The following is a 25072-nucleotide window of genomic DNA, read 5'->3' as shown; positions in this document are numbered from 1 at the left end:
CCATACTATATATGGAATTGTTAAACTGGGAGTATTTAGTAGAAAAGAAAAAATAAGCAAAATACATAATGACCATATTTAAATATCTGTACAGTTACCATATTGAAAAGACCAAGACTGATCCTATACAACTCCTGAGTAGATGTGATATAGAGTTTTATGGATAATATGACATCTGCTAAAGGGGATAACCTCAAATGGATTTGAATTTGTCCCTTCACCCAGTGAAAATTTAAGGGAAACTTTAATTAAAATTTACTAAATAAACCAGTTAAATACTAGACCTTAAAAGAGTTAATTTGCTACAGGAAAATATTTTTACTAAGCTTATTCTTCACAAATATATGTTCTAAGATAAAATATTACTGAGGGGGAAACAAAAATGTACCTAACTTACTAAAGTTATATTATTTTCCTCTAAACAATTTAAAGTGGAAAAAAGGAACTTAAAGGTGAAAGTTAGAAGCTATGTAGAAGAGTGATGAATTATTTAGCAGACACTATACTGCAATCAGGTATAGTAGGTTTAAAGTTACTCAATTGCTTTTTCCTTATTCCTGTAGGTCTTCTTGCTCCTAAATCTATATAACAAAAATAGTAATATAACTGACAAAAATAAAGTATTAACAAATCTTTCTTATACATTTACCTCAAAAAATTAGGAGTGTATTTAATTATATAGGTCATTGGTAAGTCATTCATAATGAATGAACACAGTCCTGAATTAGAATCAAAACCATAAAAGGCATGGAGAATATACTTATCTAATACAACCTGCCTTTAAATATACCTAAATTAAAAAAATAATAATTCTTTGTATTTGCTTATACTACAAGAAACTTGATATGGAAATTTATGTAACATATTTTTCTCTTAGGCATAGTGCAAATAATTAAGGCAGATTTGAAACAACTACTTGGGAGAGTAATTTCTCATAGGCAATAAGAATACACATGTTCAAAAAATAATAAGTTTTCTTCATTATACCATCATCAGTGGATTAGAGTAGAAAAATACAAATGTTACATCTGTATCAAATAGCTTTCATAGTCTAAATAGGTATAAATTCATAAATATAAACAAATATAAATTTATGTCAATTATGGAGAACTAAAATTCTTCAGTGATAAATATCACTGAATTATTACTGGTTTAATACCTGCAGTTTCTTCCCCTAAAAAGCAATTTCTACTTCTGGGCAAGATTATTCATAAGTGAGAAAATAGTATTACTTGGACAAAACCTGTTATTTCCACTGTCCTTCCTGTCTTTCCAAGTTTCTAATTAAGTTACTGCTAACACTAAGGTATCCTGATAATTGGAATTACAAATCTAATTAACTAAATCCTCACCTGCTTCTTTTCTGAAAAAAAAGAACTGAATCTTTGGAGGAAAGGATAAAACTAGCAATATACACCATAACAGAAATAAATTAGCTCCAAATCACAGTAAAAATACTCTAATATCACATTAAGTTCTCCTCACTAAGGACAAAAAATACAAAATCTACACTAAAACCTTGTACTTCCTAGTTGGGTAAACTTCAAACTTTTTAAAAGACTCAACTTAATTCAAGTACTCAGGTACATTTTTTTTTTTTTAAGGAGTAGGAAATGGACAAATCTAATAAAGCACTTCCTACTTACTCATGTGACCACCTATTTACCCAAGCTAGCACATAATAATCTAAAAATAATCCACTTTTGGTCTAAAAGACACTTCTGACTTTCTCCTGTGCTTGCAACAAAAAAAGAAACCATTTTTCTAATGATGACTAATCCATCAAAGTAACCTAAAAGGCGTAACAAAAAGAGTATTAGATTAGAGGTCAATGCCAAGAGTAGCAAGAAGTCAGCTGGGAGACTTGGGTTTTACATTTCCATCAAAATTTCAGATCTACTCTGCATCTGCTTTTCCAAATCCTCTGGTAAAACTGACACTCCTTGATGACAGGCCATGTTACTTTTACTCAAAGGTATGTTTGCCCCGGACTGAGCAGACCAAACCAACTTAGGCTGGAAATTAAGTTAGTAATTTACTAGTTAGCTAATTTACTATGATGGGAGGGAGTCTAAACGTACTGATGTAGTGCTGGAAAAGAATTCCAGATACTAAACTCACACAGATATCCCGTCAAGGGGAGTGGTGGCCCGGCACTGTTCCCTGACACTGCACGACAAAGACCTGGCTTATATCTCAGCTCTACCCCTTACTAGGGTCCAATTCTTAACCAGGTATTTAATGTTCTATGCTCTTGGTTTCTTCATCTATAAAATGGAGATAACAGCATTAAAAATTAAACACTACATATGAAAAGCAGTGAACACAATGTCTGATGCAGAAGTGTGAACTCAAATGCTGTCAGTGAGTAAATAATTAACACATATAACCAAGAGCTGAGAACACGATTTTTTCTTCTAAATAAACATTAACTATTAAGCTCTAAACAAACTCAAAGTTAAAAAAGGCAACTCAAGTCCTTCATACTAAATTTGAGTTTAGCCTTCTAGTATTTATAAAGACAGAATAAAAAGCTAAAATCCTGTTTTTAAGTCTCATCTTTAACACCACTTATCAGATGAGCTTGGATGAATAATTCAGTTCTATGTTTGTTCATTTCTTAACGGCATGTCTTATACCATCTGTCTGTTCCAATACACATGCACAGTGGTACATTCAAATAAGATGTGAAAATTTAATATTCTTCGTATATAGAAGGGACTAGTACTAACAAAGTGTAATACTTTAATTATAATTCAAGTTTTCCCCACCAAAATCACAGATAAATAAACACCACTCACAAGAACATGAAGGCATATAGAAACTCCAGGCATTAAAAATAATATGAATCTATTCTTTCCATTAATGATGAACAAATATAACAATTAAAAGTCACAGTAATACTATTGATTTCTAGAATCTTTACTCTTCTCCCTATTTAGAAATAGCAAGTGAAAAAAACTGTTTTACCAGATATTTAATCAAAAATAGATATACAATCATTTTAATTGTCCCCAGAGTTAAACAAATGCTATGAGATCTCATTATTAAAATGATAAAATTCAACTTACTTGTATCTGACAGTTTGTACAGTTTCTGCTGAAACATTGTTAACAATGCATTTAGCTGCACATTCCAATCCTTGCCAGACAGTTGAGAATCCTGAAAATACAATCAAAGGTAAATAAAACCAACCCTTGGCAAACAGACCTTCCTAAGTTTTCAGAGTTTTATGTTACCTTGAACACTACTTGCTGCTACAACCATAGCGCCATCCAGGGTAGACTTTCCATTTCGGTCTTTTTTAAGAGATTCTGGAACAAGTTTGCTTCCATGCTTCTTGACGTGTGGAGCTAATTCCTTTCCAACACAATTTGCCACAGTACAAACTCCATCAACTAATATAACCATTTAAAAGAAAAAAAAAACTTAGAAAAACATGTATTTTTCCCTTGATTTTACCATTCTCATTAAGCAAAACTTTTCATGAGTAACTAAAGTTGTTTCATTGTACAATGTTACCATTCCTATTTAAAAAGGATGAAAACAAGGCTGGTTATTTTTTTAAACAAAGGCTATTGTTTGGTTTAAGGATGTGTTTGCAAAGCGTCAGTTCAGTTCAGTTTAGTCGCTCAGTCGTGTCTGACTCTTTGTGACCCCATGAATCTCAGCACTCCAGGCCTCCCTGTCCATCACCAACTGTGAGTCTTAAATATAATGTTTCATCATTTTGCTTAGAAGAGAATCATTCACCTCTTCTATTTAAATGCAAGACTGGTAGATCCAACTATCATGTTTTCCAGCTAAGCGAATTTGTACTTTTTCTCCCTATCAGCAAATACTCAACTGAAATAGTAATTAAGTATTTAAGTGTATATGAAAGTAACACACCAAAAATCTGATTCAAATGCAGTGACTTGTCCTTGAAAGCATGTGTCATACTCCAGGATGGTAAATACACTTGGCAAATACATTCCCTTTCAAAGGCACAGATGCTCCCCTCTCCAACCCATCAAAATAACCTTTAACCAGTGCTTCTCAAGCTTTAATAAGCAAGTAAGAATCACTGAGACATCCTGTGAACTGGAAATACCCAATCAGTATGTGTGTCAGTGCCTGACATACTTCTAAGGCTTTCAGGTCGGTGCTGCTGGTCTACAGATCCCACCACAAGTAGCAACATAAAGCTTCTTTGTCCGAATTCTTTACCCTCAAAGTTAAACCATCTAAATGAGATTAGATTAATGGACTAAAAGAAAATTTTTAATGTAAGTAAAAAGTAGTAAAGGAATCTAAAGTCACTTTACCCAGAAACTGACTGACTTTGGCTGCTCCTCCAGTCGCCTGCTTTGCCATATAAAGTCCCTTGGTCACAGCTGGACTAACTTCCACAGGCTTTTCTTCTGGTTGAATTCGTTCTCGAAGTTTAGACGCTCCTTTCTGGATGGCTTTGCCAGTAAACTCAGCACCTTTGACCAAACCCCAACTCACCCAGGAAGCACCTTTTAAAAGGAAAAATAACTGGATAAAATTAGGACTGATTATCTGGGTTAGATCCCTGGGTTGGGAAGATCCCCTGGAGAAGGAAAAGGCTACCCATTCCAGTTTTCTGGCCTGGAGAATTCCATGGACTGTACAGTCCATGGGGTCACAAAGAATTGGACACAACTAACTTTCACTTTCATACTTTCATTGTATACATTTAATACCTATACCAAGATTAAGAGGGGATTTCCAAGGGGAAAGGAAAATAACTTATTTTACGTTCAGAGTTATTCTGAAAGCTTGGGGTTTCTTGAAGCTTTTCACTACCAATTCTCCCAAGAGTAAAAAAAGAAAAATAAACCAAGAAGAACTTACACCAATATGACAATATGTAACATTCAAAGAGATCAGTTCTATTTTTAAGTATTTATAAACTGATCATTTAAAACCAGAATATAAAATAGTATCTTTCCAAGTATTCTCTAATGGGACCCACCCAAAAGCTTCACATCATAAGCGAAAAAAGTTATCATTACTGTAATACCTGACAAAATGTTGTGAGCCACTTTCTCACTCCATTCAGGTAACTCCTTTGCTTTTTCTTCTGAAACTGGCTCACAGGGTACAATGTGACTCAGATTAACTTCTTCACTTGAAGTTCCTTTGGTCTAAATGGTAAAAATGTTTCAAGAAGTGAAAATAATAAAAACTAAGATGAAGGAAAACCATAAGCATTTTGTAATAAAATATTAAGCCAATAAATACTAATGAATGAAAATATTTCTAGCCAACCTAATTATTAGTACATTTTAGTACATAAAACACAATACCCATAACCACCATGAAGCTGAAAACTGTTCTGGTCTTATGTTAGGTCCCACTGGTAAGTAAGATTTAAATACCAACATACTTCCAATACAGCATTTATTAGATTATATTTAAGTTGACTTTTTTCTTTCCTTGACTAGACCGAGTTCCTTCAGAGGGCTATCATTCCCCTAAATACCCATACGCATACAGTCTTCGGTAAGGTTAAAAGATGTGTTAAATAACTCAATCAGTAATGAAGAATGCATCCAAATGAACTGGTTTTGACAGACTTCAAGTAAAAGCAAATAAAAATACATAAACACAGAATCTGCCATTCCATTTGAATGGAAACAAGAAACATAGAAATACTTGCTAATTCAATGGCTAGGGCCAACACTCAAAATTTCAAAGCTAAATTTATTTTTTCATTCTAAATACTTAGCAGCAGGCTAACTCAGACCTCATAATATTATAAAACAACTTGAAACTCAAATTTAACCCAACAGAAATACAACCTGACTTAAAATATAAAACATTAAAAACAAAAACTCCTACATGTGGGGGAAAGCCACTCATAAATAAAACCTAAAGACAAAATGAACAAAATACTTGCAAGTTATATCTTTGACAATGGGCCAATGTCCATAATATATAAAGAGTTCTTAGAAATTGAGAAGGACTGGCAACCCAGTACTAAAAATGGACATGACTAGACATCACAGAGAAAGGATATGACTAGACACCACACAGAAAACAAAATTCGAGTTACCCTTATACATCTGCTCAATTTTACTCACAAAAAGAGCAATGCAAATTAATATATTCCAGTATATTTCTCTCACCATTGCACTGCCAAAATACAGAAAGAGCAACCATCCACTCTGCTAGCAGGCTGTGGGGAGACAGGTGTTCATGTACCCCTAGTACCATCTGAACTGTGTAATCCTTAGGAAGGGTAATGTAGCAAGATCTATCAAAATCACAAATGCATTTATCTGTTGACACAGTAACCCCACCTCTAAGAAATTGATGAATTACCTACAGATGTATGAATCAATAGCTCTACAAAGTTATTCACTGATGCATTGTTTGTAATAGCAAACAACCACACCAAATACCCCTCAATAAGAGGCTGATTAAATAAACTGTGATCTATTCATACAATGAAATACAACGTAAAAAAGACCAAGTAAGTTCTGGGACACTCTATATGATGCCACCTTTTATATAAGAAAGAGAGAGAAATAATAACAGATTTTGTTTGCTTTTATCTACTTCAAAAAACCCAGAAAATAAACAGAAGACACTAATAAAATTACCTACAATGGCAGAAGGAAAGGTGTAGATAGGGATGAAGGTGGAAGTAAAGCTTTTCGAAGATATCTACCATCTTATGTAATTTGATATTTTTTAATCAAAGAATTAAATTTTAAAAAATGAACTTCTAACTTCCATTTTGAATGCCCATGTCCTCATAAAGCTGTCTAAGATGCTCAACATAACCCACAGTGACAGTTGGTGTGTAAAAGTACAATATTCATGTGACATTCATTAATTCCAAAGACAATTACCAAGCACTTAAGAGTTACAACAATAAACAATGCCAAATTGTTTACTATTCAATGCTCACACAACGGTACTTTCCTTCTTCACAGGTTTGCTTACTTCACCTCAGGACTTATCTCAGCCATAATGCCCCCCAGAAGGAGCCTCCTCAATTGCTTCCCACACCACACATCTTCTTGGAAGGCACAACCGAGTCTTCTGTACAACTTGTGTACTTTCATCTAACCATCATGTTGGGTAGAAATTCTCTCTTTGCTAATCTATCCTCTACACTAGATGGTAAATATTTGAGATGAGGAATTTAAACTTTTTTCTATTATGTTCAGTTTTCTCAGTTTAGTTCAGTCGCTCAGTCGTGTCCGACTCTTTTGCCAACCCATAAATCGCAGCACACCAGGCCTCCCTGTCCATCCCCAACTCCCGGAGTTCACCCAAACTCATGTGCATTGAGTTGGTGATGCCATCCAGCCATCTCATCCTCTATCGTCCCCTTCTCCTTCTGCTCCCACCCCTCCCAGCAGCTTTCTAGCACTCAATAAATACTTCCTGACCTCTAATCCAAATTCAACATTTGGTACATAACACAGAATCTAAGAAATGAAAGAAAAAATGCTAAATATGTATTTTTAAAAGGCCATTTTCTCTGTTCTGCTGACTACATGAAGAAATAAGGAACTGAATAAAAATGGCAGTATAAGGAAAAGTATATCTAGACCCAAGATCTTGATGTATACAGGAAGGTAGAAGATAATACAAAACAAAAAAGCATATGCATCATTAATGTGAATATAAAAATCTTTCCAATAGTTGAAAAAGATGTATCCTCCAAACACAGACTATTGTTTAAGACAGTTTAAATAAATACTTGGAAAGGAAAACATTAACACTGGTTCTAATTACTTTAACCAGTGATCACTCTGTGGTCTGGAAGTTGCTCTGCTTTAGTAAATGGGGATCTTATAAATAAACTGGTGAAAGGTACCTTTAGGCTAGAACACACCCTCATACCTTGTTGATTTTTCACTCACTTTACTTACCTTTTTCCCTCGTTTTCCCTTCTGACGCACATCTTTACTGCCTGGGTCCAGCTGTCTCACGTCAGTGCCACTGGCTTCCTTCAACTGGTCAGAGGCAGATCCTGATATTCCAGGGATCTGGAATTCATTTTCTCCTTCTGCCCGGTCCCAGTTGGTCTAGGAATAAAGGACTCAGTTTAGTTCAAATTCACATTTCTTCTAAGCTATGGTGCATCATGCTGCAGTAATATACTTATTCAAATGACAGTGTTTTACAACTACTTTTGCTAGTCTTTCTCTATATTTTTGTCTCATTATCAAATCTCAAACCTTTTTGAGTTCTCTGGTTCACGGGGATAGGGCCTAAAGTAAATTTCAAAAAACAAAAAGGTATGCAAGATAAACTTACAGCAGTTGCTGGTGTAAGTGATCACAAAATCAGATGCAAATACATTTGAATTTAATTAAACAATAAATGTTTCAGGAAACACATATAGGACTAAATGAGTTTAAAGGAACTCATATCCAGTTTAATTACTCTGCATTGTTGGAAGGCTGCTTTTGTTTTTTCACTTCTGCACTCAACACTGAAGGTAATCTGCTTACATACACTTTGCTGAATGAATGCTTAAGAGTAAAGACAAGTCCAACGTACAGCGAGTAACTAAGCTTTTCTTTACTGCTGGAGCTCTAGGACAATACAGAAAACTAAAAATAACATGCAACCGAAAAATAAAACTGAACAGAGGACATAAACAACTAAACTAAAGGTCAGTTTAATTTCTTGCCTAGAGCTTGGTAATACAGGTCAAATGAATGTAGGGGTGAAGAGAATAACAGCTCCATAAAGTCTGGATTACTTAAAAATGTCACTGTCTTCAGCTAGGAAACAGCAAAGCTTAGATTTGAACCCACACCCATTTGACCACAGTGCTGTCTTTGTAAACTCTCCTGAGCATATTGAGGCTACACACACTTCCGTACGGGGGTCAAAAGTTTTGTTGGCATAGCTTAAATATGTGGCATTTTAGTTCATACTGATCATCAGGTCACTCTCATATACTGTTCTTACAATCTAATGCTGAGATGACTCTCTGACCTATCTCTTACCTGGTGATCTGCTCCCATCACCTTTGCCCTTAAATGTTTGACATAGGTATGGACTGAAGGTGTATTCTACTTTCTGAGATAAAAGGAACAAATCTTTCATAACTGGACTCAAAACTATTTTGTGAAATCCTCCCTGACCTCCTTTCACTTTTTTCCATTATCGATTACACTATACTATTGTTATTTGACAGACTATTAACATGTTCAAGAATAGAAGCTACTATATATGTATTTTTATAGCCCCCTCTGTTCTTCCTTACCATTCCATCATTTAACACAGAACCAGGTTAAATAATGAATTCTAAATATCTGTTGATTGAAGGAGAAAATAAAAGGTTTTCTATATATACTATTATGTATATATTACCCAGGCTATCAATCTTCTTCAACCTCTAATAACTGTCAATATGCACAATCAAAAATGGTTTCCTCCCTTGTCCTACATTAGGATGGGCAAGAACAGCTAAAGAAAACATCCCCATTATACTCTATTTCAACTTCCTAAAACAGATCAGTATTGGGCAGAGAAAATGGGTTAAATGAGGCAAGTTCACAGGATGACCAACCACTTTTTAAATCACATTTTGCCTTCGTTCATCATAAGAACAAAGACAATTTCCTGAGACAAAACCTGTTCCTCAAGACATACCCCTAAAACATCTAACACTATCCATCTGCTAATGCTGAAATTAACTTCCCTGGTGGCTCAGACAGTAAAGCGTATGCCTGCAACGTGGGAGACCCTAGTTCAATCCCTGGGTCAGGAAGATCCCCTGGAAAAGGAAATGGTAACCCACTCTAGTACTCTTACCTGGAAAATTCCATGGAACGAGGAGCCTGGTAGGCTACAGTCCATGGCGTCGTAAAGAGTCAGACACAACTGAGCAACTTCACTATCAATGCTGAAATTACCTCCACTTCACCATTGAGTCCCATTTTGGGGCTCTTTCAGCCCAGTTTTCCAACCGAGAAGACAGTGGTCATAACAAGAGCTAATACCACACTACTTGCTAGCACTGATGTAAGTGTCTTAAGGCATTAACTTTTAATCTTCATCATAGCCCAATAAAGTGGATGTTATTATCTTTATTTTATGATAAAGAAACTAAAGTATAGGGAACATCAACATTCAGGTAACTTTCAGTTATAGATCAACTTGAATTAGACAGCTATTAAGTGCAAGAGTTCAAATTCAAATCGAGACAATTTGATTTCGGAGACCACAATAATCATTATTTACAGCCAATTCCCAACGTGTATTAAATATTTGTGAACACACAAGCAAATTATATACTATTTCCTACTGATCAAACTGGAGCTTATTACAATTTCTTTGAAAGCAGGAGTGATTACGTTAAAGTAGGTTTTCATCCTGAAGGTGGCACACAAGTTACCTGGAGCCGAAGGTCAGACATTTGTCTTAATAGATCCTCGAAGAGTTCTCTGTCATCTTCTGGTAATTCAGATGACAAGACGACCCCCACAAAGCATCCCGATGCTTGTAACATCGTATCAGGAAACATGTAGGCACCTACAGTACACTTAAGAACTGGAGACCTATCAGGAACTAGAGGATACAACCAGTCACAAACCTGAAAGGATTAATTAAAAACAAATCAATTAACAAAGTTTTCACTGAGGTTTTAATTATTGTTTGATTAGCAAATACACACTTTAAGGTTTGAAATGCATTTTATAAGGCTTTGTAGAACCATCAGCATCAACAAACCCCCAATAAAAATAAATCATTTGCTAGCCTGATTCCCCTGCAAAACACAGGAACTGTGCTAAAAATCTTACTACTCCTCTAATTTAACAGTCTTAAAACCAGTGCCCTGAAATAGCCCACTGTTAACCGATAATGAGTCTAGCTCTAAAGAAATAATAGTCAAAGTAAATTAAGCTTTTCTTTATTATTAAACATCTCTTTGCGGAAACTAAATAAAATCAAACTGTTCCTAAGTACTCCACATGTATTTACTGATTTAATCCTCAAAACAATTCCATGAAGTTGGTTAGTGTCATTTTAACCACAAGAAAAATGAGGCACTGAGAGGTTAATTAAGTTGCTCAGAGTCAACAACTAAAAAGTGAAGCTAGGGTTTAAACACGTGCTATCTGCCACTGGAGAAGCTAAACAATTATTTTAATTAGAAACACAGTTGTTTGTTTGTTTGTTTTTACTAAGTCCAACCTGATCTGATAGAGCAAGAATACTAAGTTACATTTATGGATTTACTATCTATTTTGAAGTTAAACCAAAAGCTGCCCGGCAACATCATACGGGGAGGTCAGATCATCAACTAAGACTTAAACTCACCTCCTAGAGATCTAAATTCAGAAGAAATTAAGTTTAAATCAGAATATCCAAATGTATTAATTTCCATTATTCTTTCAGTGACCAGAATATAATTTTTCCCCTCACCAAGACATTTTCTAATATTAAGAAACTTGGAAGAACAATTGATTATTATCAAATATTGTGTGATGTATATGAGTCAAAGAGATGAAAGGTTTCATATAAACAATGGAAAATTCTGGTATACTATCACATCTCTGACCAACAGAATACAAATATGTAGAGATCAAGCATGCAAGTCTGACTCTTTCCTAGAAAAGTGCTTAACAAACATTTTCAAATTCTTATTTTAGTGGATTGTCTTTGTTTTAGTCATTTTAAAAGCCACTCTCCAGCTTTCATAAAAATCAAACTTCAGACAAGTTACAATAAAACTGATGGCTGTATGTTCCAAAGTATGATATATAACCATCTGTAGTATGTGAAATGACTTCAAGTAATATACAAACTATTTAAATTTGAGTAGCTACATGTATTGAAATATGTAGGAAAAAATACAACTTCTTTTCCTCAATTTCACAGTTGTTATTGCTTAGGATAAAGTTAAAAAAATAGACATTTAAAAAAATATGAATAACAGGTGGTGGATTTAACAACAAAAAAAATTGTAATTGTTACACTTAAATGATGAAAGTTAGGAAAAGGTTTCTTTTACTGTGTCATTATTTCTCTAAGATAAACTACATTCTGGTCACCTTAACTGAAATGGAGTATCCTCAAATCTTCTCAAATAAAATTTATAGACCTTTCTCAGGGCAGAGTATTATAGATTGGTGAGCTCACCCACCACAGGCTGATTTCTCCCAGTTTCACTTTCACAGAGCAACTTCATATCCAAGTTCCATATGAATTGACGACAAATCTGACAGGTTTAAAAAGTATATTAAAACTAAATTCAAGAAAAAAATAGTTTTTAGAAGCCACAGAATTCTAGTCTGCCAACTTTAATTTCTAATTTCCTAAATAAAGCAATAGTGATTTTTAAGAACAGAGAATTCAGTAAACACATGGCAACTCTCTTTTAGGGCACTGCTATAAATAACTGAACACGTGTAAATGAGAGTCCTTAAAAAGACTCACATTTGGGGTACAATTTTACTTTTTTTATTTAGGACTCAAAATAGGAGCTACTAGAAAAACAGAATTAAAAGCACAGAACAAATTTTTACTAAAGGACAAGTCATTTTAATGGTTGAGCTCATGTAATGAATAGAATGTTTCAAATTTTCATTCCCTGAACCTCCAGTAGCCCAGGACCCAAAGGTTTTTTAAATTCCACTCTTACAATGCCATTTTATTATCAGTTCAGCAGAAAATATTTTATCTTTTATCAGACCCCTCAGAATCAATAAGCCTACTCTTTTCAAAGTTAAGGCTTCTTTTCAAAAAATAACTTATGATTCACACTATTCTTCCTGTCCACTAATGAAATGTTTCTTCCAACAATGCTCCCAGATATCTCCTTCATACACTTCTAGTAAATCTCCAACTATCTGTAAACAACCTTCGTGTGGACTTTATAAAGTAAAAGCTGCATAAGAATTGAAAATATATCAAGAAAGAAAAAAAAAATGTAGATAACTAGTACTGTAGCTAAACCACATCACCTGGACTTATAAAAGCACCTGCCTTCTCAAATAGTCATCTCCCTGCCATGCAGATCCTTTTGTTATATCCAATGAATACTGAATCTGTACTTCCAGAAACCCATCTCCCCATACTAAGACAGATTGATACTGGACCATCACCTTCAGAATACCTCAGGAATTTCACCTTCAGAATACCTCAGGAATTCCATAAGTGTCCTAACCTCAACCTTTATTTAGCAACAGTCTTTGCTCTTGGACCAAGTGTATCCTGGTAAATCTATATACTTGGAAAGTTAGAATTGCTTCTCAGATGATCATCATCACAGTCTCTACTTGTAGACCATGGTTTCTTAATCTTGGCATGACTGACATTTTCAGTTATTTTTTTTAACTGATAAGAGCTATCCTGTTTAATGCTTAGCAGTATGCCTGGCCTCTACCCACTATATATTCCAGGAGAAACAGCACACACCCCAGTCCCAGCTATGACAACCAAAAATGTCCCCACTACTGTCAAAATATCCCAGGGTGTGTGGAGACGGCAGGGGTGGTTCCTACTAGTTGAGAACCACTGTTCCAGACACCGGGCTGCATCTAACCCAGTCTGGCCCCTCAGTGGGGGCCTGACAACATTTGTGGAAATTTAAAGTTACACATTCACACAAGAGTTACACAAATCCCTTTTGAAATTAAAGTTATTAGGTTTCTTCTTCAGATAAAAAACTAAAAGGATGAATATTCCAATCTCCTTCAGGTCCTGTCATCACACATTTAATACTAAAACAAGACTTTATATCTAAAGAAAAAGAAATGTTGTCAAATACAAACGTAGATGCTGAAGGCACATAAATTTCATGAATTTAAAAAGGAACTAGAAATTATAGTAACCTTTTTGCATTCACTGTCTTGGACACATCATAAATATTATCAAATAAAAGTAATATGTTCTACACATATTTCAAATTTGTTTACCTCTTTCTTTGGCTTACCTGGAGAAATCCAGGAGGACGATTTAGAAAGGTATCAAGAGAATTATCCAAGAACCTCACGATTCGAAGATATCCAGGATATGAAGGTGCACTAACCTCCCCTGCGGGATTTACAAAGAAAATTTGTACTCCGTTTGGTATCAAAATCAACTCATCTGCATCCAGCCCTAAGGTCTCAAGAGGAGGTGGCTGAGAGTGATTCCTATAGAAGTTCTCCCCAACTGACGAGAACTCCCCAGATTCTGTTCCATAGGATACAGTGTAGTGACCCTCAGCAGCCTGGGGAGTGTAAGCAGGAGGTGCTTCAGACGGATGACTCTGACACGGCAAGGACAAAGTAGTAGGTGTACTACTTGATTCTGCACTTGCAGTTGAAGTGCTGCCATTTACTTCACTGTGCTGAGGAAGTGAACTAAGGCTCTGAGGCTCTGGTGACTTTTCAGACATGTCTTTAGGTGGAAATTCTGGATACAACTTGGGCACCTCCTGAAGATCATTCCGTAGAGAAGTGGCAAGACCCTTCTCTAGAATTTCCAACCTGGTACGTACATTCTGTAGCGTTTCTTTCATTTTCTGTTGCATCTGCCTGGCAGACTCCCACTCAGGACCTGTGTACTCAGGATCTGTTGATGAAATGCTGATTCCTCTAAGCAGGTGTCCTATTCCTTGCTTATAGTAGTTCTTTGCTTCTTCCTTTTGACCTAATTCATCTGTATTCAGTCCTTTATTAACAAATACAAAGGCTTTCTTGTATGCTTCCTTGATGATCTTAATTTCAATAGGTTCTCCATCTTGGGGTTCTTGTTCCATTTCTGCAAAACAGGAAATATATTTTTAATTACCTTATTTAGATATTTGTTTACTTATTTAGTATCAATTCCTCCCACCTGAATATACTTCAGGACTGGAGCCTTGCTTGTCTTTGTTCACTGATATATTTCCTAAGCCTATTTAGATGTGACATACAGGAAATACTCAATATGTATTTGTTGAATGGATAAATATTGCTCTTGCTCCTATCTTTTTAATTAAAGATGTAAGAGAATAAGACAGAATATAGCTACTGAATAATTTTCTTGTTCCAGTTTCTTATAAGAAAGAAAAGTTTCCTATATCTTTTAGGTTGGAACAAAAGAGTCTCATTCTACAACTCATTATACTTCTGGATTACAGCAGCTAATTAAAAATGAAGTTGAATCACATACTGGAGAGGACAGAAATGAGGGGGAGGAATGTATCTGAATGAAGCTTTAAAGTTACCTTACTTTCATTTAAAGGTGGCAGGTTTCTCACATGCAGTTAGCCCTCTTCTCTCCCCAAACTCCATTAAAGTGACTCACAAGATTATTTAAAAGGCATAACCATTCCTTTCAATGAGAAAGAGGCATGAATGGATACTTCACAAATGGCCATGTGAAAAGGCATTCAACACATGATTCCTTCATGGAAATGAAACTAAAACCCAGCTGACTACAGCTGACCCTTGAACAGTATGGATCCACCTATACATAGATTATTTTCAATAAATACAGTACTGTATTTTCATTTTATGGCTCTTTAATTAAGTGTGGGGAAAAGTTTGTGTTTGATTAGAGTCATCACAACATGTGGAATCAAAAGAAAGAGGGTCTGTATCCTGATTCAATCCAAAGTGTTTCAGTTTTCTGTCCTTGTTATTTATCAATTCCTTTATGTCTGAGGCAGAGACAGTAATACAGAGATTTTTAACTATGTGGTGATTGGCACCTCTAATCCCATTGTTCAAGGTCAACTATATATACTTATCAGGTGGCTAAAATTGAATACTGGCAAATGTTAGAGAAGATGGAAACTGGAACTGTCGTATACTTTGCTGGTGTGAGTGAAAAATGGTACAGCCACTATGGAAGTCTGGCATTTCTATCTAAGGTACATTCACCCACTTTATGATCCAGCAATTCCACTTAGAGGTATATAACCAAGAGAAATGAATGAATATACACACCAAAAATATGTACAATAATATTCAGAGCAGCTTTATTCATAAAAGCCAAAATCTCGAAACAATCCAAATGCCCACCCACAGGAGAAGGGATAAACAGTGGCATGTTTATATTATGCAGTAATACACAGGATTTTTTTTTTAAATTGATGCCCGCAATGCTGATGACTCACCAAGTCTTTGGACAAAAGAAGCTACACACAAAAGATTTCATACTGAGACTACTATCCTGTATGATTTTGAGGAACAGGCAAAACTAGTCTTTGATGACAGAAACAAAAACAATGATTACAGGTGCTGGTATAGACTTGAAAGGGACACAAGGGGACGACCTTATAGCATACGGAAATGCTCCCTATCTGGATCTGAGTGGTGATTACATGGGTGTAGGCATATATTAAAAATCTGTAAACTTAAGATTAATGCACTATATTTCACCTTATTATATCCATTAATAAAACAAATAACGGAGCCAAAACTCACAAAAAGGGAGGGCGGAGGGAGTCAACAGTGCTTCGTTTCTGAAAGAGGCGGCAGATACTGCAACTCAGAAAACAGATGTGAGAAAATGGAGGCCTACACTGTCAATCAGGAAACCAGAGCAGCAGCCCCACATATATTTCATGGTAGAACCTCCAAAGGCACAGGAACTGATGAGATTCAGTCCTCCTTTGGGAGAGAGAGTAAGGACTGAATAAGGGATGGAGTCAAAGCTAATTTACAAAGTAGACCCTCAGATCTCTCCTAACCAGCCCAAGAACACTATTTCTCTCCAGCCTGGAAAGAAGACTGGGTGCTTTAATTCAAAAGAGCATAAAAGAAAATACCTAATGTGTTCTTAAGTTTTCAGAAGAGATCTATATTAACTGTGGGAGGACTCAGGGTTTAATCAGCAATAAGTACATGGTAAACTAAGGAAATAAAAATCAAGACAATTATTAACTCCAAGGAAAACAAGATGCTGAGCTAGAAAGAAAAGTAATCAATGTACTGCATGTTTCAATTTTGATTAATATCATAATAATATAAATAATGAATCCTGATACAAGCCAAATTATAATACAACCATCTTGAGAAGATGGGAAGATGAATGGATAGAAAGTTTATGTGCCTGTGGTACAGCATGGGAGACCTAAAATTTCATCTTTCCTACTAGAAAGTTAATGGACAATGCCTAACACTGAAAAATAAAGTAACAATATAAGCATCCTATTTATTATAGATTCAGACAGAAAGACCAGAAGTGGTAATAAAACGGATACAAGCTTTGGGAGTAAGGGATGAGACCAGGGTGGTGGGATCTCTGATTTTCACTGCAAGCCTTATAAAAATATTTAATTCTTTATATGCGCAGGATAAAAACAATTATTAATTTTTAAAAATTAAACTAAAGCTTTAAAGCAGCACTGTCTAACAGAATTATAAATGTTAACTACATATGTAATTTAAAATTTTCTAATAGCCACATTTAAAAAGTAAAAAACTTCAGTGATAGCATTTTATTTATCCAAAAACATCCGAAATATTATTTCACCATGTACCCAATATAAAAATTATTGAGATAGTTTTCCTTATTTTTGGCATTAAGTCTTCAAAACCTAGTGTGTATTTTACGCTTGAGGCATATCTCAATTTCAACTACCTTCATTTCAAGCCCTCAATACCCAGATGTGCCTACTACAGACACTGTGGTTTTATTTTCCTATGATCTCAGTAAAAATTATAATGATAGGATAATTTAAAGGACTTAAGGCTCTTTTAGCAACCATCTGCACTATAAAGGCATCACCAAACTAGCCTAACCATACTTTCTAACCTGAAAAATAAACCACTGGTCAGTCACATACAGGGACTTCACGGTAGTTGAGAGAGAGAGTGTGTGTGTGTGTGTACATTTATATATATCTGTCCCCAATTTAGAAAACATCACATAAAATCGACTATCATCAGAGATCTTACTTGTCCCACCTTGAATCCCCTATGAAAACTGACAACCCCACACTGGAATCTGTCTTTAGAACAGAATGCCAGTAGAATGCTTTCTTTCCTCAGACATCATGGGACAGAAATTCTGCATTCCACCCTCCTTAAGATACAAGCAGGCTCAGAGTTCAGAAAGCAAGACAGCAGAGGTTACACAGGCTATGGCGAGCTGACCTAGGAATTTAACCAGCACTCTTTCTAAGTTTGTTCAAATGACTTACTTGAACAGGGTCTTGAACAACACTGTGACTTGGAATTTTTTGCTCTGTGCTATAGGATACCACGTGTTCTTCCTTGATAGCTCAACTGGTTAAAAAAAAAAAAAATCCACCTGCAATGCAGGAGACCCCAGTTTGATTCCTGGGTCGGGAAGATCCCTTGGAGAAGGGACAGGCTACCCACTCCAGTATTCTTGGGCTTCCCTTGGGCTCAGCTGGTAAAGAATCCGCCTGCAATGCAGGAGACCTGGGTTCAATCCCTGGGTTGGGAAGATCCCCTGGAGAAGGGAAGGTTACCCACTCCAGTATTCCTGCCTGGAGAATTCCATGGACTGTAGTCCATGGGGTTGCCAAGAGTCAGACAGGACTGAGCGACTTTCACTCACACAGGACACCACGACTACCAAGGACACCATTTACAGAGCTTTTAATGTGTGCTGGAGACCAAGCTAGATGTTCATTTCATTCAGTCCTTACAAACAACTCTTGAGACATTGTTACTGTTACCAGTACTTTGCAGAAGGAAGAAAAATGAGGTTTGAAGGCCATAACTGCTTTAGATCACATGTTTCTGAAAGACCTTGGAGCTAAGAATTACTTTCGTATTTTTAAAAGGTTATAAAAACAAGGATATGCAACAGAGATTGTATGTGGCCCACAAGCCTAAAACATCTTACCATCTACTAAAAAGAGTTTACTGACCCATTGCCTTAGATTACAGAATTAGATAGTATGATTCCTGAATCCTCTAAATCAGGGTTTCTCAATCTCAGTTTGATTCACATTTTGGGCTGGAAAATTCTTTGTTATGGGAGATTGTCCTGATCACTGCTAAGTCACTTCAGTCGTGTCTGACTCTGTGCGACCCCAGAGACGGCAGCCCATCAGGCTCCCCCGTCCCTGGGATTCTCCAGGCAAGAACACTGAAGTGGGTTGCCATTTCCTTCTCCAATGCATGAAAGTGAAAAGTGAAAGGGAAGTCGCTCAGTCGTGTCCAACCCTAAGCGACCCCATGGACGCTAAGGAGCCCACCAGGCTCCTCCATCCATGGGATTTTCCAGGCAAGAGTACTGGAGTGGGGTGCCATTGCCTTCTCCGGTCCTGATCACTGGAGGATGTTTATCCCCACTCTGATCTCTATCTACTAGGTGCCAGAAGCAGCGACCACCTCTACCCACCACATGATGACCAAAAATGTCTCCATGGTGGCTCCGTGGTAAAGAATCTGCCTGCCAACGCAAGATCCCTGATCTGGGAAGATCCCACTTGAGGCGAAGCAACTGAGCCTATGCTCTAGAGCCTGGGAACCGCAACTACTGAAGCCCAAGTGCCCTAGAGCCCATGTTCTGCAACAAGAGAAGTCACAACAGGAACTAGAGAAGAGCCCGCAAAGCAACAAGGACCCTGCACAGCCAAACATTTAAAAAATAAATAAGTAAAATTGTTTTTAAATCTCCAGGCATTGCCAAACGTACCCTGGCTGCAAAATCATCCCGTTGACAACCACAGTTCAAATGGTCTTTAAATGAGGGACTGTGTACCCAGGGGAACATGAAGATTTGTCAAGGAACATGTAACAACAACATATACAATTTTAAGAAAAAGGCTTTCAGATCCCTCCTCACTAAAACTGACCTATGGGCAACAGACCTGCAGTTTAGCTATCATGCTATTGCTTTTCCTATTTCAAGCTCCTTTCACAATCTTCCCAGTTTGCAAAACTTTACCAAATATACCACACTCCCATTTCTATTTTTACTATGGTGTATTTCCCAGCATGGAAAGGCAGAATTCATGGTAGAATCAAACAGCCCAAAAGTCACAGGTGTTGATTTCAATTTTAGGCATGACTCCAACTATTCATCTCCTTAAGATATAAATTTCCACTAAAATTCCATTTTTATATTGAATTATCCTTTATCAAAATCCATCGGGTATTATGCTGTTCTATTACTACTTGTAATAATTCAATCCAGAAGAAAAGAAACTCCTAGAGCTATAGTCAAAGAAAAATTTTAAAACTTAGTTTCAACTTACACAAGTACTTTTATTAAAGAAAAAGCTTTTGAATATAAATAAATTACATTAAAAGAATACTCAGGAGTGAGTAATAGTAGAAATGGATAAAATCAAAGTACAATTTCAAGAAAAAGGAACCATGTAAAATAGCATATATTTTAAAAACTGATGGTGATGTATATAAAAGTGCAATATTATACCCCATGAGATACAGTTAAGAGTGATGAACCAATTTTATATTAAAATGTATCTATGCTACGTGGGATACTGCATCCTTTCCAACCACCTGAGAGTATAATGCAAAACATTATAAACCAACTTAAACCTATGCAAGTGGAATTGTTTTACACAAATTATTTTGGGGGTTCACAAGTAAATTAAAAACACAGTTCTAAATCCACTCACTATGATATTATATTGCAAACATGAGACACACATGGTCTGTGACACTTAGAAGCACCGTAATTTACTACCTTTTATTAAGCTCTCTGGATATGCTCAGCACTGTTATATGCTCCATTTACTCCTCATATCCTTGGAGGGTTGTTCTAACTTAGAAAATGTTTAACAAATACTCAGCAGCTTGCTCAAGAACTAGTCAATGAGGTGGTAAATGGAAAAGATAGATTCAAAGAGTCAGGCTCAATAGTATTTGTCAAGAAAATGACCTAACTCCAAAGTTAAACCTCCCGCTACATGAACAAGTAGTGAGCAGAGAGAAGGAGGTGTGAAGGGTAACTGAAGTGTTTCAGTTACTTAGACTTCAGGCTTAAGTCTTAAAGGGTAGATAGCATTTGAAGACAGAAAGCATGCACGATAAAGAAACCCTAGGTAGAAGCAGTATTACCTTGCAAACGTCTTTATTTAAAAACTTATTTCACATAATGAGCTGAAAGATTTCCTAAATGTGTCACTGGAGGAAGGGGGTGGGGGCTATTCACAGGGAAGACAGGTGTGTGCGCACACGTCCATTTGTGTGTGTGTGTGTGGGGGGGGGTGGTTCCATGGGTCAGCTGCTGCTGAAGAGCCTTCCTTGCTGTCGTCTTCACTTTGAAGAGGGAAATATATATATACATATATATATATATATATATATATCACAGAAAGAAGAAACTTTCTACTAAAATATTACATTTTTATTTTGTGGTTGTTACGGGATTTGCTTTTTCTCAGTACTCTCTGAGAAGATGCATTTCACAGAAAAAAGGACTATACGATGGTGACTTAAAAACAAAGAAGTCTATCCTACTCCTAACCATAGTCAAGTGCTTATTAAGTGTCTTGAAAAGATAAAAACTATTATTACATGACTTCCCACTTTAATTTTTAAAGTTGAAAACAGAAGACTTTGAAACGTCAATCTGAAGTATCAAATAAAACAATACCTACACCACTACATTCATCTTCAATCACTACATTTATCTTCAATTACAAATCAAAACCTGGCTCCAGATACCAATGGCGCATTTAACCTATTTTTTAAATGTTCTAATAAAAGTAAAATGCATTTATTTCATGTAACAGTGTGTGTGCGCGTGCGCGCGCGTGTGTGTGCGCGCGCGTGTGTGTGCGCGCGCGTGTGTGTGCGCGCGCACGCAAGCACAAGCGCACTTTAAAAAAAACATTAGGAGGAAAGAAGTTCAATTCTGGACCAAACACTTTGTCTTTATTTATTAGTTCAATCTCATAAACACTTGGGAGAAAGCAATGGCACCCCACTCCAGTACTCTTGTCTGGAAAATCCCATGGATGGAGGAGCCTGGTGGGCTGCCGTCCATGGTGTTGCGAAGAGTCGGACACGACTGAGCGACTTCCCTTTCACTTTTCACTTTCATGCACTGGAGAAGGAAATGGCAACCCACTCCAGTGTTCTTGCCTGGAGAATCCCAGGGACTGGGGAGCCTGATGGGCTGCCGTCTATGGGGTCGCACAGAGTCGGACACGACTGAAGCGACTTAGCAGCAGCAGCATAAACACTAAAAGTAGTAACAATCATGCTAACAATCAATATCACAAGAAGTCTTTAATAATATAACCATTCATCTCCCCGGAGAAGTCAATGGCACCCCACTCCAGTACTCTTGCCTGGAAAATCCCATGGACACAGGAGCCTGGTGGGCTGCCGTCCATGGTGTTGCGAAGAGTCGGACACGACTGAGCGACTTCCCTTTCACTTTTCACTTTCACGCATTGGAGAAGGAAATGGCAACCCACTCCAGCGTTCTTGCCTGGAAAATCCCAGGGACGGGGGAGCCTGGTGGGCTGCCGTCTCTGGGGTTGCACAGAGTCGGACACGACTGAAGCGACTTAGCAGCAGCAGCAGCAGCATTCATCTCCCTAGAAGGCCTTTTACAAAATAAAACCAAGCAAACAAACAAAAGGAGCAGGAACTTTTCCCAAATATCTATCTGTAACTGCCTCTGTAGCAACTCACCCTATTTTGGTTTGCTAGAGGAACTATATATAGTGACATTTCACAAAGCCTCACAGGTAAGAGACAGCGCAGGAGAGAAGAGCTTCTTATTCCAAATACGTTTCACATAAAGTCACCAACTTAAGTCTGCTAATGTAAAAGAGAGCGAAACAAAAAGTACTTCCACTTATAAAGGCAGGGGGGCCTTCTCGTATTACTTTTGCGTTCGGAAATTTCAAAGAAAATAGTTGAATTTCTAAACATTTTGAGGCCACGCATTTCAGAGGCAACAACAGTGAAGACAAGCTCATTAAATTACAATACAATAAAGCAAATCTCGAGCATCCTCAAGAGACAGAGTAAAGCAATTCATTTACAATAAAGAGAGTGGCGAACTGGGCCAACCCTACAGTAACGCAATAATGCCGTGTCACGGAACCGCGCATTCCAAAAGCAACTTTCTCCAGGCAGAGAAATTAAGTCGGAGGGATCTTCTGCAGTGCGCAGTGCCCCACCCCGCCCCGCCCCCCCAAAACACGAACAACTGTTTTCGAAGGAGTAAAATCGTGAGCTACCCACCCCCATGTGGCTGACTTTCTGTAAAGAAAGGTTTCGGAACTTTCTCTAAGCTGTAAGCGCCGGGTGAGGGTGAAAAATCGGTAAACAGCGGGGGTGGCGAGGCCAGAATGGTCCACAGATGCTTCGGGAAGACCGCCACCCGAGGGGGCCAGGCGGCGCCCTCCAACCCAACAGTAAACAGGGAGGGGGCGTAGCGAGCTCGAAGGTTCCGCAGATACACGAGGTGAGGGTTAACTAAGAACTTCTCAAATGAATCCCTCCCGAAACCGCTCCCTTCCACGAAAGTTCCACCCCTGAGACCTGGATGGGGGCCCGAGGCCTTCTCGGCCCTTCCCGCCCGGCCAGCGCGCAGCCGGCCCGGGGAGCCGACGCCACCCGCCCGCCTTGGGTGGGGGGGTCCGCGCAGGGGCGACTCCTTCCCTCCCTCTGGCCGCCGCCCCACCTGTGCCTGCCAGACCGCCCGGTCCTTCGGCCGCAGCGCAGAGTCCGCTCCCTCAGACGCGGTGCCGCCGCCGCCGCCGGCCCCCAGAGCTCCCCGCGGACTGACCCGCGGGTCCCGGAGCCCCGCACGCCGCGGCTGACAAAGCCTGAGGAGGCGCGCGCTGCGGAACGCGCCACGTCACGCGCCCGCGCCGCCCCGCCCGCCAGCGCGGCTCCCGCGTGACCCGAGCGCTCGGCCCCCGCAGCTCGGCCCTCACGTGACGCCCACGCGGGCCCGCTCCGTCGCGGACTCGTCCCCCGCCTTCCCAGCCTCAGTTTTGTCCGCTCAGACCTTCTAAATGGCCTCTGCGGCGAAGTCAGTCCACTTGGAATGTCTGAGTCACCATAAAACTCTAGAGGGAGTAAAAAATAAAGGGCCGAAGGCCAGGGAAGAACCACTTGAGCCAGCGACTCAGCGCGGACTCCCCAACTAGGGTCTCCCGGCCACGTCGACAGTCCGGCGCTTGCGCAGTCTCTTACTCTCTTGCGGACCCCAGGCCGCGGGAGGGAGTGGTACAGAGCGGTGGGTGTTGAGGCTTGATGGTTAGGGGGAGCCGTGTGTGCTAAAAGTTTGTAGAAACAGCACGGTAAAAAAAAAAAAAAAAAAAAAATTAAGTTCCTGACTGCTAAGGTTAAATAGCAAATGTGCTGATTCCATTTATGATCATGGAAAGTCAAAAGGAATATCAAAGTAAACATAGGCTTCTTTAAATGTTCTTTAAAGTTAATAAGATAGTTTCGGTGCGTGGACAGGGAATGTTGCCTGATTTTCCAGTTCTGCAAGGATCAAGCCAGTGCAGCCGCCCCTGCCCCCTCACATGAGCCCCGAGGCGAGTTTAGGATGGAGAAAAACACAACAGCGGGTCTGTGCTTTGGTTACTGGTCCTAGATAGTGAAGATGCCTATCTAAAGATGAACCCAGACTCTTGCATCTTCTGATATAGAGAAAGGGACTAAGATCATGAACTTTAATCTGTTCTTTGTGATTAGCAGTAATCTTTTGAAGTTCCACGTTTTTTCCCCTTAAGGGGAAAACACTCCACAAAACTACATATTCTGGTTTCTTTCTCCCTGATTCTTCAGAGCAGTTTTTCAAAATTATATAAGAGGCTGTCTCCAGGGCAATAGCCTTTAGTAAGAGTCTGGTATAAAACTTAATCTTGAAACTTTTAGATTGTATGTTTTTCTTCAGTCTGCAGATGGCAGATTTTACAGTCTTGAATAGACTTGCATTAAAGTCTATATATAGTGCCCTGAGCTCTTAAGACTAGCTAAGTGACTTGTTTGAGAATGGCAGTGACTTAATTCCAGATGAATTGTTACTCCGGTCAAACTTGGGCTTCCCTTGTGGCTCAGCTGGTAAAGAATCTGCCCGCAATGCGGGACACCTGGGTTCGATCCCTGGGTTGGGAAGATCCCCTGGAGACGAGAAAGGCTACCCACTCCAGTATTCTGGCCTGGAGAATTCCATGGAC

At 38.2% G+C, this 25072-nt stretch overlaps 1 protein-coding gene across 4 annotated transcripts in view; it reads right to left on the bottom strand.

The window, feature by feature from the left end:
* The window catches only part of SPART (spartin), a 31944-nt gene extending 7738 nt beyond the window's left edge, over window positions 1–24206 (bottom strand). Inside the window, exons 1-9 of one of the 4 annotated variants that reach the window (XM_086329358.1) lie at window positions 23560–23714; window positions 13925–14736; window positions 12134–12208; window positions 10382–10579; window positions 7899–8054; window positions 5030–5153; window positions 4308–4502; window positions 3240–3398; window positions 3072–3162 (exon numbers count right to left, since the gene is read on the bottom strand). In XM_086329358.1, the coding sequence (XP_086185484.1) occupies window positions 3072–3162; window positions 3240–3398; window positions 4308–4502; window positions 5030–5153; window positions 7899–8054; window positions 10382–10579; window positions 12134–12208; window positions 13925–14734 (1808 nt within the window). In that variant the 5' untranslated portion in view covers window positions 14735–14736; window positions 23560–23714. Of the gene's footprint in view, window positions 1–3071; window positions 3163–3239; window positions 3399–4307; window positions 4503–5029; window positions 5154–7898; window positions 8055–10381; window positions 10580–12133; window positions 12209–13924; window positions 14737–23117; window positions 23506–23559; window positions 23715–23889 lie in introns of those variants that run through there. The other 3 variants (XM_086329355.1, XM_086329354.1, XM_086329356.1) reach the window with 3 other exon arrangements.
* Between the last annotated feature and the right edge of the window lie 866 nt (window positions 24207–25072).

The sequence above is a fragment of the Bos grunniens genome, chromosome 12 (assembly GCF_055505025.1).
Source record: "Bos grunniens cultivar Pamir isolate PY7600 chromosome 12, Bosgru_T2T1.0, whole genome shotgun sequence".
NCBI classification, from domain to species: Eukaryota; Metazoa; Chordata; class Mammalia; order Artiodactyla; family Bovidae; genus Bos; species Bos grunniens.
The sequence above is the reverse complement of the archived record's forward strand: the minus strand, read 5'-3'. Positions and strand labels throughout refer to the sequence as shown.